Source organism: Suricata suricatta, chromosome 1 (assembly GCF_006229205.1).
Source record: "Suricata suricatta isolate VVHF042 chromosome 1, meerkat_22Aug2017_6uvM2_HiC, whole genome shotgun sequence".
In the NCBI taxonomy this organism is placed as follows: domain Eukaryota; kingdom Metazoa; phylum Chordata; class Mammalia; order Carnivora; family Herpestidae; genus Suricata; species Suricata suricatta.
This window is the reverse complement of record NC_043700.1, coordinates 192,887,995-192,905,843: the sequence shown is the minus strand read 5'-3', so window position 1 is coordinate 192,905,843 and position 17,849 is coordinate 192,887,995. Positions and strand designations below refer to the sequence as shown.

General features: G+C 60.9%; 1 protein-coding gene across 1 annotated transcript; it reads right to left on the bottom strand.

Moving 5' to 3' along the window:
- Positions 1-4,222: 4,222 nt before the first annotated feature.
- Positions 4,223-14,544, bottom strand: MXD4 (MAX dimerization protein 4). Its single transcript, XM_029952595.1, has 4 exons — positions 14,462-14,544; positions 8,872-8,986; positions 7,778-7,940; positions 4,223-7,471 (listed from the first exon to the last, which is right to left on the bottom strand). The coding sequence occupies exons 1-4, from the start codon at positions 14,542-14,544 to the stop codon at positions 7,314-7,316; spliced, it is 519 nt and encodes a 172-aa protein (XP_029808455.1). The 3' UTR covers positions 4,223-7,313.
- Between the last annotated feature and the right edge of the window lie 3,305 nt (positions 14,545-17,849).

The following is a 17,849-nucleotide window of genomic DNA, read 5'->3' as shown; positions in this document are numbered from 1 at the left end:
GTCCGCGCACGCGGGCCGGTGCGCTCCGCCCGTCGGTGTCGGACAGCGCTCACGCGCCTCCCTCTAACCAGGGGCTCCACAGGGGCGCGGCTACGTCGTGACTCGGTCGTGCTCCCTCCTCCCCCAACATCAGGTGATCCGAAGGCGGCTTGTTAGAGACGTCCCAGGCTAGTGTGACAGTGGAAGGGCCCAAGCCTTTCTGGATAAGTTTTAGTACTTTTAAGGGGAGAATAAAGAATGGTCTGAGATATCATAAATTAATTTTGAGTTGAAGATACTTCCTTTTTTTTTTTTTTCAAAAAAAATTTTAATGTTTATTTTTGAGAGAGACAGCATGACTGGGGGAGGGGCAGAGTTGAAGATACTTATTAATCATTTCTTTTACTTTTTAATTGTCCTCTTCTAAAAGACAATAAAGTCTAAAATGATCTGAAAAGCAGATACTACAGGGGGGGAAAAGTTCACAGATTGGTACCCCGCCTGAAACAAGGTGATGCTGGACTATGGAGCAAACAGTCGAGTTAGAGACAGAGGACAGGGTTGGAGACCCTAGACCAGGAGGACTCCCTTGGCCACCGACCCTGGGGGCAGGGATGGGGCCCCAGGCTTAAGGAGGGGGGCTCCCCCAGGACAGGAGCTGAGAGGCTTGGAGGAAGAAAGTGAAGGCTGTGCAGACAGGGCCTTCAGGACGTTTTGCTGAGGAGGCAAAGATTGAGGAGCGGGGGAGAGGAGCACAAGGACACGAGATGAGGGGGTGGGAATGTAGCGTAGAGTGAGGGGAGGGTTTGGGTTTGTTTTGTTTCAAGATTGGAGGAATTTGGGATGTTTATAAACTGTGAGGAGGAACTCAGGGGAGAAAAGAGGAGACGAAAGAAGAGGGGCTGCTTCTTAAAAAATGTGTATTTATTTTTGAGAGAGAGAAAGACGAGCACTATCGGGGGAGGGGCATAGAGAGAGAGACACACAGAATCCAAAGTTGGCTCCAGGCTCTGAGCTGCCAGCACAGAGCCGGAGGCGGGGCTTGAACCTACTACCTGTGAACTGAAGTCAGACCCTTAACCGGCAGAGCAACCAGAAACCCCAAGGGACTGCTTTTTTGAAAGATTTCCCAAGAAATAGGACTGTGAGGGACATGAGCTGAGGCCTATGAAGCTGTTCAGGAAGCCTACTTTTCCTGTGACTCCTGGGTCAATTCCTGGGCCCACAAATTCTCCATATGATTTTGAATTGCTGACCATAGTTATTTATTTGAAAGATGTTTGAGGGGCCAAATAAAAAGCCATAAAAATATAAAGTAGAAATCACAAAGTTATTAGCTCCCAGAATGCAAACCACAGACACAACAGGTTTAATTATGCACTCAGGAAGCTTCTAAAACCATGACTTATTCGGGCACTTCCGCATTTGAGGCTGCATTTGGGATTTAGGAAAGCAAGTGTCTTACACTTATTTCCAAGACAAAGTTTTTTTCCTCCAGTCAAACTCATTTGGGGTTTGAGTGGGGCCCTTGCAGAGCCAGAAGATGAAGGGAACCCATGAAGGAGCCCGGGGCAGCACAGCGGGCTAAGCAACCTCCGCACACAGCTGTGAGCAGCAAGAGAGCTTGCTGGCGCTGGGTCTCCTTTTCTCCTTCCTGAAGGAATCTTTTTTCTCCTGATATTAAAAAGTATTTTAGGGGGCTCCTGGGTGGCCCAGTCAGTTGAGCATCAGACTCTTGATTTCCATTCAGGTAGGGACCCCAAGATGGAGCCCCACATGGTTCTCCATGCTGAGCAAATGGGGCTCCCTGCTGAGGGTGGAACCTAAGATTGTCTCTCTCTCCACCCTTCCCCACCTGCACACACGTGTGTGCAAACACATGTATTCTCTGTCTTTTTCAAAATTAATAAACTTTAAAAAAATTTTAGGGGAGCCTGGGTGGCTCAGTTGGTCAAGTGTCCTACTTTGGCTCAGGTCGTGATCTCACAGTTCGTGAGTTGGAGCCCCGCGTCAGGCTCTCTGCCGTCATCACAGAGCCTGCTTCAGATCTTCTGTCTCTCCGCCCCGCTCCCCCGCCACCGCTCCTCCCCTGCTCACTCTCTCAAAAATAAACATTAAAAAATTTTTTTAAAGTAGTTTAGGTTTGGGACAATATGTTTTTATATATGTTTGAACTGAAGTCTGATGTTAAAGGTCATTGGTCCCTAGATGTAGTTTTCAGTAATAGCGGGATTCCATTCTTCAAGCAGTGACCAATCGGGGCTTTTCTAGGCAGGCAAGTGACATTCTCAGACGCGTGCTAGAAGCCTGACTCTGCAGTAACAAAACTGACAGAAAGGTGGCAAGAGACAGATGCAGGGAGCCTCCCGTGTGTTGGGGAGAGGAGTAAGGGTTCAGTTCGGTTCATGGAGGCCTGAGGGCCAGAGTCTGGATGACTCTCGGTTTCCAGCTGAGCAAGAAAGTGATGCTTCTTTCTGTTCTATTAACCTTTCCTACTCAGAAGCAAGCAGAGGAGGAGGATGGGGGAAAGGTGATTTTGTCTTCATCACATTGATATTCATGTAGCAGAGGTAAAAACTCAGTCCTCAAACTTGGGTTGGGGTCAGGAGCTCCCCAAGACGGTTCGTTCAGCTGGAGATGGGAAGAGTTTGGGTGTACGTGGCCCCAGAGGAAAGGGGGCAGGGAGGGGGCTGAGGTCTCATGAAGGGCATGAAGACAGGCTGAGGAGGCAGAAGACAATGAGAAGGCAGTTGAGAGCCACTTCGAGCTAAATCGACAAGTGGCATAATCCCATTTCCATTCTGGAAAGATCCTTGTGGGGCTAGCCCGCACTAGGGGCCTGGCCTGGCTAGGGACTGGGAACAGAGGAAAAGAAACAGCATGAATGAGGCCTTGCCTCCAGATTGGCTCAGATTAGACCAACACCCAATTTGGGTGACCATAATCCTGGCAGAAGTGTGATGGGAGGGGGCAGCCCAGAGTGGGGCTGGGGGCTGGAGCACTGGTGAGTGCGGACGGCTGGCCAGAGGGAAGCCGGGGCAGGACTGCGGGAGCACACGGGGAGAAGGCAGGCGCCTGGGGTTAGTTCTGGAGGCTGTGGGGGGAACAAGACCACCGAGGCCACGCTAGCTGCCAAGAGCTTGGGAGGGAGGGCTGGGATGGAGGCAGTTGTCTCTCTTGTGGGGCACTGAGACAGAATCTGGTGGCAGGAGGGGTTCCCAGAAGACCAGGGTTGGGTCCCAGGCCTAGCCCACTCCAGTGGGTGACTTGGGGAAGGTGGGTACTTCTCGAAGCCTCAGTCTCCAGTGTGAGCTGGGCCCAGTGTGAGGACATCAAGCTCTCATAAAGTGACATAGAGTGCGTGGCCCAGCTGCTGGGGCTCTCATGCGGTCGAAGGCAGGAGCGATTTTAAGTCCCGGCAGCATCTGGAACTCACGTTCACACCCAAAGCCCCAGCCGCACTCCTAGGAGGGATTCCCTTGTTTCCCCCCAGAGGTGGCTTCAGGCGGACTCACCCAAGTTAACAGGCCAGAATGCTGCTGCCTGCTGCAGGCGAGGAGGAACGAGAGTCCTCCCTGAGGGCCCTGCAGGTCCTCCCCCAGACACCCCAAAACTGCTGGACGATCCCATGGAGCCATCTCCAGTGTGTGGCTGCATGTCCGACACAGGCACCCCAGCTCCTGGGGAAGTGCTGTTCTGGCCAACTCCCCACTGCCCGAGCATCTCATCCCCCAGAGCCTGTGCTGGGACCACACCATTTCACACCCACACCCTGCACAGCAGCTCCTGAGGGCAGCAGGCAAAGGCCACGCCTGGGATATCCTAGGGATGCAGAGGACAGGTCCAAGAAGGTTTCTCAAGGTGCATCCCTGACAGCCAACGGCAGCTGCGTGGAAAGTGCCCCTGGATGAGAACACCTGGCACCCACCGTAAGGCTGATTAGCCCAAGGTCCCCGCCCCAGGGCCGGGAGCAAAATCTGAATGTTAGCAGCGAGAGCACCTGGATGGCCAATGGTGGGGGGTTCCACCTTCACTCAGCTCCAGGTGTGACTGCTGTGATGGTGGGGTCTCAGTGGTGGCTGGTCGGAGCAGAGAAGGACCACAGTCTGTCGGGACTCCCTGAACTGAAGCTGTGGGCAGGGCAGTGAAGGCTGCCAAGGTCACCAGTGGGGTCTGGCTCCCTATGGAGGCCGAGGAAAGGGGAGCCAAATATGGTGATGAAAAGAACTGGAAGCCAGAGGAGTGAGGTATAAAAATCTGTATTTATATTACAAAGACAGAATGGTACAGCACAGTCCCTCCCGGTGAACAGGCAGGCGGGTGGCCCAATTGTCTCCAGTGCAGATCTTGTAACATGCCATCCTGGCCAGCACCAGGACCCCTGGGCAGCCCCAGACTCTGGCACAGAACCTACCCTAGATGGGGCCCAGGGTCAGAGTTCTGTGTGCCTGGCCAGGGGGAGGGGTCCCCAGGTTAGCTGGTCCAGAGACGCAGGGGGTAGGAGAGTCAGAGAGGCCTGCCTCACTCAGCAGATGGGGATTGTCTGGGGCAGACAGGAGGGCAGGGGTCCTCAGGGCCTTAGTTGGGCACACAGCTCCATCAGTCAGCAGAGCAGGCGTGGGCCCCAGGCCTCCCAAACCCACAATGCAAAGATGGGCCCAGAGCTTCAAGGAAGAAAAGCCTTCATGCAGTCTTCCCAGCCAGCTGGGCCTGGACTGAGGCCATGGTGGCCTGGTATATAGGGGCCACATCCTGGTGAGGGTAGGGACCCAAACCTGAGCCTTGGACTCCAGGACCCCGGCCACCCAGTGCCACAATGGCCCACAAAGGTGTGGGAGGGCACATGGCTAGAGATGGCAGGCACCCTTGCAACCCTGTGCTGGTCGCATCTGCTTTCTACAGACTCAGTGGTGCTCAGTTATCCAGGGTGGCCTCAGCAGGGCCCCCTCTGGGTCTCTGTGGCCACCAGCAACAGCTAACCTGTGCAAAAGGCAGGGAGCCAGAGGGAGGGGAGAATGGATGTGTAACTCCTAGCACCAGACCCTGGCCCTGAGGACCACCCCCTCAAGTGTCTGCTGGTGTCAGGGAGGGGCCTCTGGGAGCACAGCGCCCCTAGGTGGCCAGTGAAGTCAACTCCCTGGCCCAGGTGGGAACTCACAGGCTGAGCTGCCTGGAGTCAGCTAAGAGCCACAGTCGTCACCGTCACCCGGGGAGGACTCTGCCGGCTGGGGTATTGGGGGAGCTGGTGCTTCACGAATTCAGAACACAGACCGCCCCAGGGGTCTGGACTTGGCCTCCTGCAGCAGCATCTTCAACTCGGGCACTCCTGCCCAGCTCGTAGCGGGCCAGATGCTCACAAGGAGCGCTCTGTGGATGCACTGAGGCGCACGGGAGCCTGGGCACTCTAGACCCCCAGTGACGCTGGAAGGGGAGGGGACAGTTTTCCTCCTGACCACCAGCAAGAGATTTGGACAGTCTCCCCAGTCCATGCGCTGTCTCCCGTGAGCCCACTCTCCGCCTGACATCCTGAGCCTCTGCAGGACAGGTTCTGTGCCAGAGCTGTTTCCAGGGACCCCTTTCTGCCTCAGTAGGCCACCCACCCTGGCGCGTCTGTCAGCACGGCCGAAAATAAACACCAGCTCTCCCCCGCCCGAGCCTGGCAATTGGAAACGACGCACCAGAGAGGGAGCCAGACACTGCGGCGGGCTGGCCCCACGCACACCACCCGCGTATTGCTGTGTGGACAAGGGCTTTGGGAACAAAAGGCTGGAAGAAGCCTCCTAAGGCCCCATCCTGGCTCCCCCGGGTGAAGGGCTGTCCTCATCAGCAGCCCATGTCTGCGGTCTGGAGCCCTCGCCCCAGGCCAGGGAGCAGGGACGGTTCAAGCTAGGTACAGCTGAGAACCTATTTCTCTGGTTAGCAGGCTCCTGACCAGGCCCCGGGGGGGCAGCGATACTGGGGTGCTGGGTCACTGCGGGGTGAGGTGACAGAAAGCGGCACGCGACCCCCCTGACCCGGCCTGGCAGGAAGCCAAGGCTGCTGGGAGGGGCCGCTGCCTGGGGAGGAAGCTAGGAGGGCACCTGCTGGGCAGGCCAGGGGCACCCCTTGAGCCATAAGGGAGATGCTGGTGGTGGTGGTGGGCAGGGCGAGGCCAGACACAGGACACAAGGCACACTTGGACGACGGTGACATACAAGACGAGTCCCTGAGACGCTGGGTCACTCCCACCCCTCAGCAAACAAGGACACAGCAACGGCTAGGAAAATAGAGTACAAAAATCTCATACGGGAAACTGAGGCGGCACACGCTGACGTCACTGGGCAGGGAGTCTTCAGAGCTTTTTCTCTTCCGTTTTTGGGAAAAAGCCTCTCTCCCAGGAGCCTGTTCTGGGCCGCTGGGTAGTGCAGCAATTTTTTTTTTTTTTTTTTGCTTTTTCTTCTTTTAAAGGTAGATGAGAAAGCCTCCTGAGGCCTCAGTGGCTTCAGCCTGCCGCCCCCAGCACCCCTCTGCCCCTGCCAGGAGGAGAGGCCCTCTGCCCAGTGCAAACCGGGCAGGTGAGCCAGGGGTGGGAACAGAACTTGCCCAGATGCCTCCTGAAGGCCTGCCTCCCCAGGACATGTGCCCTCTGGGTCTAGTGACCACATGTGTCTGCGTGTGTGCGCGCGTGCGACTGGGCATGTGTGCCTAGGCGTGTGCGTGGGTACATCTGAGGGACCTAACAGAGCGGAAGCTTGGAAGGGGGGCCTGGCCTGCCCCCAGGAGCGCAGCCCTCGCTCCTGACACCTGTGGGGTGCAAAGGCCCCTCTCCACCCACTTGCCCCAGGGTGCTCACCCGAGTCCCGCCCTTCATGGGTCCCTCTGTCCAGGCCTCAGGAGCCTGCGTGGACTGACAGACAGATGGACAGATGGATGGAGAGCCACGCCTTCCTTCCTTCCTCGGTTTGCTCCTTCCTTTCTCCTGGGATCCAGGGTTGGGGTCTGAGCTCCCCGCAGTGGTCATTAAGCCCCTTACACGGTGCCCGCCGGGATTTGCAGCAATGATATTTAATACTTCTGGAATGATTAGGAATCTGAGAACAGACCGTGGGCGGCTACGCTGGGCTCCGGGACGTGGGAGCTGGGCCCCGCCTCCCTGCAGGGGTCCCTGCCCAGCTGGGAGGGGTGTGCGGCACGGTGGGCCCTGGCCGGCAGGCGGGCAGAGGCGGGCAGCCCGGGTGGCAGCTGGAGCTTCCAGAATGGCACAGCAGCGGGCCTGTGGAGAGGCTTCTGAGGACTGGAGGGCTGGCACGCTTGGCCGGGTAGGCAGGCGGGCCGAGGAGCTGAGGGCACTGGGCCTACGAGAGGCCGGGGCGGCCAGGCCGCCGGCAGGGGGGCCCGTAGCCCACGTCGCGGCCGCCGCCCCTCTGCAGGCTGTAGTGCTCGTCCACGTCACTGCTGCTGCCCACACTGTCCAGCTCACCGGGGCCAAACTCCATGCCCTCTACGTCCACTTCTGGGGAGAACAGAGACGGCAGGATCAGAACCCCAGGCACCTGCAGGCGCCCCCTTCAGGGTGAGGGCTGATCTCCGCCCTTCCGGGAGGAAGCAGAGGCTCCGGGGTGGGGTCTGGGGGAGGAGCGGGGCTCACAGGCTGCACCTGGGTCAGGGACACGAAGCCCAGAGCACCCTGCCGGCCTCTGTGCCTCACCCTCCACTTGGTGCCACTTTGCTACCTTGCTGCGATGGCACCGGGAACACATGGCGGCCATCGTCCCCACCCTCCCAGTTCCCCACCCAGGGGCTGCCCCCACGCCCTCACCTTGCTCCGAGTCGTCCGTGGAGACGGCGGAGCCGGTGCTGTCTGTGCGCACGCGCTCCAGGCTCTGCACAGAAAGCTGCTCCAGGCGCCGCTTTAGGAAGCGGTGTTCCCGCTGCAGCTGCTCCTTGATGCTCAGCGCCCGGCGGTCCTGCTCCTCCAGTTTCTGGGGGCAGGGGGAGCTGTGAGCTGTGGGGGTGGGAGGGCCACCCCCTACCAGGAACCAGGGTGCAGGGGTGACTTCTCATCACCCACCCCCAACCTGGTCACGGGGTGCCCGGTACCCGTGGGGCCCGAAGGCCTAATGAGCCCCCTCCTCATCCTGCCAGGCCTGTGCTCTATGTCTGCTGACCGGCTCCCAAGGACCCACGGCCCCTAGTCACCTTGGCCAGGCCAAGTCACGCGTGGGCCCTGGGCTAGCACTGCCTCCTGGAGGACAGGCTGCCCTCAGCAGCCTTGCCCTGCTGCCCCCCACACTCCTGATATCTCCTCCCCCCCCTGCTTGCCCTCTTCCTTCTCCACACCTTCCCTGCTTGAGAAGCTGCTGTGAGGCCCCTGGGCACTGAGTGTGCCTCTCTCTAAGCTCCAGCCACCCGCCTGTGTGGCCTGGGGGCTTTGAGGGGTCTCTCGAGGGGACTGAGACCCACCCTGGTTTGTCCGAGTGTCCCAAGACCCCCCATACCAGCCCGTCTGTCTCAAGGCCTTGGGGTCCTGCCCAGGAGACCCACCCCACCCTCCACCCCCAACACCCCTGGGCTGCCTGCTTCCCATCCTGTCCTTCCTGGCCCCATGTCTCCTCCTAGCTGCTGCCCCTTCGCAGCCCAGGGACCCTGAGGACCACACCTCCCCCAGCCTGGAGCATGGCTACCTCCTACCCACCCCCCACCTCCCAATAAAACCCAGCAGGTACCTGTGACCACCTCAACCCTCAGCATCCCCCATGGCCACGCACCGCCCACCTACCACCAGAGACCCCCAGAGGTCCCCAACGGGCACCTGCTAGGTGGCTTCCCCCAGGTCCCCCGCTCACTCCCCCAGAGTACACGGGACGGGCTGGGGTCCGACCAGGGGCAGGGGCGGGGCACCGTCCTGCTTACCTTGATGTGCATCTTGGCACGCTTCAGGAGGCTCAACGTGGTGTGGCGGGTGCTGTCAGGGCCCAGGGGCACCAGCTGCTTGAGCTGCTCCAGATAGAGCCTGAGCTTGGCTCGTCTGAAAGAGAAACAGAACCATCAGGCCAGGGTGGCACAGCCCACGGGGACAAGGGCAATGGCAGCAGAGAGGCCTGGGAGGTCTGGGGGCACAAGAGGCGGCCAGCCAGATTCCTGCACAGTCCTGCTGAGGGTCCAGGGTTCCCTCCCAGCCTGGCTGATAGCTTCCCCAGAGCAGCCCTGCACCTGCCTTCTGGATGTGGCCAGAGCCCACGGAGCCAGCCTGCCACGGCCCTGGGGCCTCAGAGAGCCACCGCCAGGCAGCGCCTCGGAGCCCTGGCTCACCCCACTGTCACCACCCTCCACAGTGGATCCAGGAGGTCAGGGGGCAACTGGGGACAGCAGGGTTAGGGTCCTGGTCAGGCGGCTCCTGGAGGTCCAGGGAGTCTGAGACAAGACTGGCATTCCACCTCGCCATGTTCAGGGTGGTCTCTGGTCATGTCACCACAGAAACACGAGTCTACTGGGGTCATGGAGGGCTGAGGACCAGACCCCCCCACCCCAAATTTGGTTTCCCTTAGAAGAAATAGCTTCATTCCAGATTTCGCCCGTGTCCATGCAGATGAATGCAGATTTTCACAAAACTGGACTCCTAAGACCCAGTGGCACTGTTCACATAGGGGCCTTGGGTGTGTGGGGAGGGCTCTGGCCTGGGTCTGCCCTTGGCAGAAACACAGCCTTCCAGGCTCATCTTGTCTGGGGAGGGCAGGCTGCAGAGACCAAGGTGGCTACAGCGCACTTGGTCTAAGGCACACCGTGGCCACCGCGATGGCCTGGGGCCACTGCCCCGTCCACGGGATGGCGCCTCCTCGGCACATGCAGGGCACCAGAGGCCCCGCAGGCTGCCCAGCCGCGATCGTCTGCTGAGGCTGGGCTCTGAGAGGAGGGCCCTTGAGGGCGAGGGGCAGGATTCTTTGTGAGGCCTTGACAGCCAGCTGCCGGAAGGTCCTGCCACCGGCCACCCCTTCCCTCAAAGTGCCAACCTCGGCCGTCTCATATTTTCACCTCTGTCCCCTACGTGCCACAGACTTGCTTAGCCTTAAGGAGCCCGGGAGGAAAGTGGACAGGGATGGCCACTTCTTCTGGCCTGAGCGGCATCCAAGGCCTGAGGAGAGAGGGGGCAGCCGGGTGCAGGGCAGGACCCTCTCTGCATAGCACTAACAGCCCCGCCCTGTAGGAGGAAGGCTGGCTGCACGTGGACCCCGTGGCCGACGTCTGCCACCTGTGTCCACACAGCACCCCCACTGACAGGGCACCTCCCCACCCCGCACCCCAGCCCAAGGCACGCCAGGACCTAGGGTGGTCCAGGGGGACCTAAGTTAGGAAGAACTTCTGGGACACAGGACCAAGGCCGGGATATACCATGAAGCCACACGGGGCCAAGACCAGAGCAGCCCGGGCACCGGGAACCTACTTGTGGAGCAGCCCCACACTCTGCCTGGAGGCTGCAGGACCTTCAGAGATGAGCGCCCATCTCCACACGGACCCCAGGCTGGGGAAGGGGGCATGCGTGGCCCTGAGTCCGGGAACCTCCACTTCCTCACCTCTGAGAGGGTGGAAGACCCCCCCTCTGCCCTGCTAGAAACGGGGCCAGGGTCAGGGGGGCAGGCTGCGCACTGCACTCCGCACTCAAGGAGGGTCCAGCAGTGAGAGCGCCACCCTCCCCCCCGGGGACCCTCCTGTCCTGCCACCTGCGCTATGTTCACAGGTGGGGTCCCCTTGTCCACTGCTCTAGAGCAGATGGCAATTCTTAAAATCTGCTTAGTTACATAAACAGCCCGTGATCTTTGTGCAAATCAGCAGAGAAGCAGCCCAAATCCCACCACCCAGAGACAACCAGAGTCCTTTCAGCAGCTCTACATTCTTGCATCACGAATGCTCAGGGACGTCGGCGTACGGAACCACGTGTGTGACAAGTCACCCGATATTGCTTATAAAAATAAAACAGCGGACGCACACAAGAGACTGGACAGGACACAATGAAGAGCAGGAAGCATGCGTCTCCAGGTGATGCGGTTGGCAACGTTTATTTCTTTGGTTTTACGCTTTGTGTTTTTTTTAGTTATTTGTTTTTGTATTTTCCAAGTTTTCTACACTAAAAAAAACCCACCACATATCACTTTTACAATCAGAAAGAGACATTTGTACAAGAAAGAAAAAACACAGCCGAAAGACAGACAACAGTGGCAAAGTACCTGCGATACACATAGAACACGAGCGGTTAGAATTCGTGACGTTTTGAGCTCACACACATCAAACACGAAGAGAGGGACACCCGAATGTGGGAAACAGGCGAAGGACACAAACAGGCAAGTTGCAGAGCACTGACCGCTAAGCTAGCACAAAACCGAGCCGGTTTCCCAGTGCTTTGGGGACGGAGGAGCCGGCGGGGCGGGCGGCTGGGCCGGACTGGAAAGGACTGGCCGGCTCCGGGGCCAGCACACGGGCCCGTCCGCGCTTCGCTGGTGGGAGAGTGAACAGGGACGCCAGCGCCAAGGGCCGCTGCGGCGACCCGAACCCTTGACTGGCACCTGCACGTGTAGGATTCGGGTCCCACCAAACTGCCATGATGCACGGTTACTGGTGCCCGCTGTGGCCCGGCCTGCGTCCACCAGAGGGTGACCGCTGAGGGCGACCGCTAAAGGCGCGGGCAGCGGGCCGTGTGCTGTGCAGGAGCTGGGACCAGGAGGCAGAGGGGATGCACGACCCAGGTGGACACTCACGGGATGTCAGGTGAAAGGTCAAGTTATGGAAGAGCGGATGACAAGGTCCCATCTCATCCAAGTTAGTATCTGTGCGGAGGAGAAGGAGGGTGCAGGGGCGGCCTCCCAGCACCTGGGGTGGCAGAGTCTGGGGGGCGCCGGGGAGGCCCACGAGCATCTGTGATGGACGTGGACAGACTGCTTTAGAAATCCCAAAGCAGAGACAAGGAGAGCCCGCTGGACCACAGCCGTGCAATGTCTGCCACCGGACAGCGTGCCCAGCCAGCTGGAGAGGAGCGCTGGGCCAGGACGGCAGCCAGGGGGAGTGGGGGGGGCAGGAGCTGGCCGCGGGAGCCCGGGCAGGTCCCCCGTGCCCACCCCTGGGGGGAGCAGGCTTCCCCGTGACCTCTCTAGAGCCGGAGGGGGTGCCAGGGCCCTGCAGCCTTACTCTGGGGCTGCCACAGCACCGCAGGCCCTCTGCCAGTGCCCGGTGGCTGGCCCTGACATTCCTGGGAGCTTTGAAAATTCACCACTTCCTGAAGGAACCCTGTGTGGATTCTGGGGGCAGAACCCGCCTCTGGGAATCACTGCAGTCGTGTGAAGAGCAGCTGCGTCTCTGGTGGCCGGCCGCAGCCTGGCTCTTGACCCAGCCCCTTCCCTGCTTCTCACCACAAGCCCCCGCTCCTCAGAGGAAGACCCGGGGCTCCGTGCCACATCCCCTGGCACCTGAGGGGCAGGGGCCTGGCTCCACAGGGCCGCGCCCTGAGCCACCCAAGGCCTGGCAGTCTGAGAAGGCCCTGCGCTGTGGTCCCCTCGGCGGGTGTGAGGAGGAGCAGGGGTGCCCATCCTCCCCTGGTGTGCTCACACACCTTCCAGTGTGCAGTTTCTAGAGGCCAGGAGCCGCTGCGTCAGGCTTGCAAGGCGCCCCGCAGAGGGCTCCCCACCCCTCCACACACAGAACCTAACAGCTGGAGCTGGGCCAAGGGGGGTTCATCCTGCCAAGAAACGCCTGACTTCCATGACCCCAGGCCTGGGGTCAGGAGCAGAGCACTGGAGTGGCTTTCCATGAGAGAAGAAGGGAGGACGGGGATGGAACAGGGCTGGGCGGAGTGGAGGCTGGCTCGGAGAACACCCCCGGGGCATCCCCGACAGAGGCACCCCTCCAGGGAAGGCGATGTGCGGGCCGTGCCCCGGCCAGCTGCTCCGTTCCTTCCCGAGGACCGAGGACAGCAGCCAGAAGCGCCCAGCATCAGCACAGGTGACCGACCAGACCCCCAAGCTCCAAGCCTGTGGGCCCCTCACAGCCAGCCAGGAACACACACCCCACATCGGGGTGGGAGGTGTACACAGACCTCGGGCCACCCGTCTATCCTGCTTTGGTGTCTCCAAAGAGCCCCACGAGGCCCAGCCTAGAGAGGGATTTGGGAGAAGGTGACTGAGGCCGAGGCCAAGGGGCAGTTGTAGGGGTTAAAGGCTGGCAACGTGTCTTCCTCCGTAGGCAGCCATGCCCTTGCCACCCATCCTCCCTCAGTGTCATCCCCTCTGTCTCAACGGAGGGGCTCTTTTCCCGGACACCAGCCCTAGGAAGCCTTCTCCAGAATATCCAGGCTCCTGGGTCTCAGTGAAGCTGGCCATGGCTTCCAGCCTGGGAGCAACCCCAGGGCCCCTGCCCCACCTCCATGGACTCTCAGGAGCCCCTCAATCACACGGGACCAATCCAGGAAGCACAGGTCCTCCAAAGAACACAGCGTCCTGTCCCTACCCAGCACCCACCCAGCCAAGGGCCGAATCCCAGGGGAGAGGAAGCTGGCGCTGCTGTGGGTGTCCTGGGGGAGTGGGGGGCATAGAAAACTGGCTATGCTGGGAGCTCACCTCGTATATATTAAGTCCCCCCACCCAATACTGCCCCAAGAAGAAAGAAGTGGCCCATTTTCACAGATGGGACCCACCCAGAGCCGCACCACCCTGCTGAGGCCAGCTGCGAGGCTACCCGTCAGCAGGGCCCAGGCTGCCTGCGCCGTGTCCCTGTGTCAGAGAAGGTGCAGGGCCATGGAGCCCCAGAGGGCACAGCGAGGCCTGCGGCACCCAGGCTGGAGGCAGCTGGGAGGGCCCTGGGCTGACCTGGGCCGACTGTGCTGCCCTTCCCTACTTCTCTCCCCAAGCCCTCCCACTCCTCAGAGGAGCCAGAGCAGACGGGGCCCTGCAGCTGGCAGGTGGGTGTGACATGGGTCCCCCTGGATCCTGCCTGGGGCTGGCGTGTCCCTTCAGGCCCACGTGACCAGAGCCCGGCTGCCCTGCCCACTGCCCCCAGGTAAGACGAGAGAGAGCTCCTTGGAAGGCACACCCTAGGGTGCAAGGGACCTCAGACTCAGGGACCCCAGACTAAGAGGGCTGAACTCTCCTGGTTGGAGGCCAGTGTCCTGAGGGCTCAAAAGCTGCTGCCAAAGGGAACAGACATCCCAAATTAGATGGATCTCCTCCTCCATAGTGCTGGCCCTGACTGCCACATAGCCCAGGGGCCCTGCCCCCAGCCCCTCTCCCGAACCCCGGCTTCCATGAGCAGGGTCTGGGCCGCGGTCTCTGCCTGTCGGCACGGGAGTGCCTGAGACCAGAGCCTGACTCTTCCTTCAAGACTGACCCTTCCCAAGCAAGGGCAAGCCGGGCACAGCAGGCGGGATGGCAGCGTGACCCCAGCACCCCTTCAGCAGAAGGGCAGGTAGGATGCGTTAGGGGCGGACGTCGGGCCTGGGGGTGGGATGCGGGGGGTCACTTACCTGTGCTTTTCTAGTTCATTGTGTGAAGACCTGTTTAGAGAGACAGAAAGACAGAGCTCACTCTGCTGACCGCCAAAGCACATGAATGACAGCTCTACTCAGGGACTCGGGAACCTGCAGATGGAGGCAGGGAGGGTGTGGGGCCCGGGATGGCCTGGGATGGGGAGGGCTGAGCAGGTGAGCAGCTGCTGACCAAAGGCTGGGGGGCCTTGCACTGAGTGACAAGGACAGGAGACACAGAGGTGCAGTCACATTCAGGGGTGCCCAAGACTGCCTGACTGACTTAGTGAGGCATGTGGGGGCTCCTGCCAGCAGGAGGGTCCAGGACCCCTTCCAGAAGGTTCTAGGACGGACCTACCCTATGCTCCCAAGACTTCCCAAGCACTAAGCCACCAGCCTTCTCCACCCTGCGCTCCTAGAAGTCAGCAGTGGCTCTGAACCCACAGGAGCTGGCACAGGGACTCAGCTGCAGGTGAGCACAGAGCCCAGGACGTCAGGACATGGGGTGGCCCTGTCCTCATGACCCCAGCCACAGCAGCACCCTCACCGCGTTGGGCTCTCCCACCTGCAAGATCACAGCTCATACCAGTGGGGACACCAAGGGCAGAGTGGACCCAGTCAGAGAGGGCTGAGCTCACAAGGGCGCCTCTGATACTTGGGTGCTTCCTGGGCCAGTGGGCAGGAGGGAGACTGAGGCTGGCCTTTCAGCTTCTCTCTGGGCCCACGGTCTTGGCCTCTCTGGGAACAGCAGCCCCATCTGCTGCTCCAGCCCTGCCCATCTGGCCCATCAGACAGGGGTCCTGAGCCCTGAGCGCTCCAGTGGGCAGTGCCACCACATCTGCCCTGCAGAGCAGTGATGCTGCAGGGCCAACCTCCCAGGTCTAGAGCATTCTCCCAGCCCAGGTGGGGGACCCATGGGCAGCTAGGACTCCAGGCCTGCCAGGCTACCCCCCATGTGAACAGAGGGCCTTGGCCACCTTGGGGCACAGCCAGATTGGGTCCTGTGTCCCCCACCCTTCACCCCTTCCTGGAACTTCCGCTGACCTCTGCCTGCCTGCCCTCACTCTCCTGCTCCAGGAACTCAGGATTAGGTGTCTCCCGTCCCCACCCCACAAGCTGGAGCGCCTGCCTGTCCTTCCTGCCCTGCCACCCACCAAGGGTCATGGTCCCATCAAAGCCAGTTGGGGCCCAGTGCCTCCCCTCTGCCCCTGGGCCTCCCTGTGCAGCTTTAGGAGAGCCTCCAGACCTGGGTTCTGGAGGCCTCAGGGGCCTTCTGGTCACATGGGCTGGGCAGGGAGCTTCAGAACCCCTGCCAGGGCCAGCCAGGACCAGGAGGGGCATAGCTACCAGGCCCCTTGATGCCCGAGCCACAGCCCGCCAGCGTGGGGCTTGAGCTCTGCCCGCGTGTGAAGGATGTAAGCGTCAGGGAATGCTGTTCAGTATAGAGACACCAGGCTGGCCACCCCCCCGCCCCCCCGGCGCAGTCCGGGCTGGGCCCCGTCCTGGAGGGAGAGGGACACTCCTTGGCTGGCCAGGAGTATAGAGAGGGGCTCCTCCCAGGTCCAGACGCCTGTGCCGGCCTCCTGGTGGGTTGTGTGGGTCCCAAGAATGCCCTGTCTTAGGCACGCTTCGTACTGGGGCCAGGCACTGGGGGTGGACCCGTGGCTGGGGCTTTGCTAAGTACCTTCCTGGCGTCATTGGTTCACAGCCAGGTAGGTACTCCTCTACGTACGCCCCTGTAAGACCTGAGCCCCAGCAGGCTGGCTCCAGTCCCCTCTTGCTGAACCATTGTTCTCAAAAGCCCTTCCTGGAGCCCTGGCAATTGTGGGACCTCCCCACACACGTCACCCTCCTGCCCTACTGCTCACCCCTCACCCCGGTCCCAGCCGTGCCCCAAAGCCTTGCAGGGTGGGACTGCCCTGCCAAGTCAGGGCCCCAAATCCTCTGGGCCCTGCTCTGGGATGGCTGAGGCCCAGCTAGGCCCGGACAGCCAGGAGGGGCCATCGCCGTGACCCCCTGGAGCCTCAGACTCTGGGAGAGGCAGGCTCCGCCCAGAGGAGCAGCAGGGAGGTGCCCCACAGCCCAGGAGACCCTCTCTGTCCCTTCCCGCTGCCCTCAGGGTCTCCATCCTGGCAGAACGTAGAAGGCCAGGCCCCCACTTCAGAACGGGAGTCCCAGAGATGGGACGGGAGGCGGGGAGGCCAAGCAAGTAATTCAATTGCTCTATGCCTCAGTTTCCTCAGCCTTACAATGGGGATAAAAATAACACCTCCTTCATGGGTTGGGTGAGCATTAGCACCTATGTGAACCCCACTCCTGCAGGAGGAGCCCTCCTCAGAGAATCTTAGCCAGAATTCTGGTATCACCTTTGGGTACCCCATGGGAGTCCAAGGTCACGTCCTGGAGTTCTCCAGGGGTGCACTGGCACTGGGGGCAGTGAGAGCCAACAGCAGGGGCCTGGCTAACTCCCGGAGGAGGCCTGAGGCAGTGGTGCCCCCCTTCACAGGTCCCTTCCCAAACCGTCCTCAGCAGGGGGCCGGGGGCTCATCCAGCCAGGGCAGATGGAGACTCAGCCGATTCCATGCCAGGCCCGGGGCGCCAGGACGTCACAAGAGATGGGTCCTTGTGCCAGCCTTTCTGTTTCCCAAGAAGAGGCAGGCCACAGGAATGAGCCGCACCCTCTGCCAAGGGGCCCCAAAGCCCCCTGCAAGGGCAGCTCCCTGCCTGGTGACACAGACCAGTGCCAGGTGTGCTGTGGTCCTCCCGCAGCGGGGAGAAAGGAACCCCGTGGGAGCCCTAGCTCAGGGTCCCCACGCCCCTGCAGGGATGTGTACCCCGGCTTTGAGCTTCTAAAGCCTGGGAACGAGGCCAGGGGAGGGGGTGGGGATCGCTGGCACCCGAAGGACTGCTGCACAGGGGCCCGCACCTCTTTCTGCTCCCCTTAAAAAACGCCTCCTGTCCCAAAGAAGGGGACTCTACACTTGTCGCTGCACTTTCACTTCTGTCAAGAGCAGGGCAGGAGCGGTGGAACGGGTGGGGGTCCAGGGCAGGACCTCCAGGTGCCCTCTTTGTCCAGGTGCCTGGGGGTAGGGGGTCCTCAGCTCAGCCGCATGAGAGAGGCGGCCCCCCCACCCGTGGCAAGCAGAGGTCAGGGCAGGCAGTCCCACGCTGCTCTGCACCGAGCCTCAGTTTCCCCGGACTCACGGGGGCACCGGCCAGCGCCCACTGTCAACTTTTTTCCTGACCGGAAAAGTCCAGAACAACTTAGGAGCGGGGAGCGGCTGCGGGAGGAGACCCCGAGCGGCTGGCGCTGTACGCGTGGCACTGTTTACGCGAGAGGCCGAGGAGGCGCGGCCCGCGGGAAGATGGCGACGGCGCGGGCGGGGCC

Coding starts and splice junctions, on each gene's coding strand:
- MXD4 (XM_029952595.1), bottom strand. CDS start 14,544: ATGTGCTTTGGCGGTCAGCAGAGTGAGCTCTGTCTTTCTGTCTCTCTA. Junction 7,941..8,871: donor GTGCCAAGATGCACATCAAG/GTAAGCAGGACG, acceptor CCCTGCCCCCAG/AAACTGGAGGAGCAGGACCG. Junction 7,472..7,777: donor CACGGACGACTCGGAGCAAG/GTGAGGGCGTGG, acceptor TGTTCTCCCCAG/AAGTGGACGTAGAGGGCATG.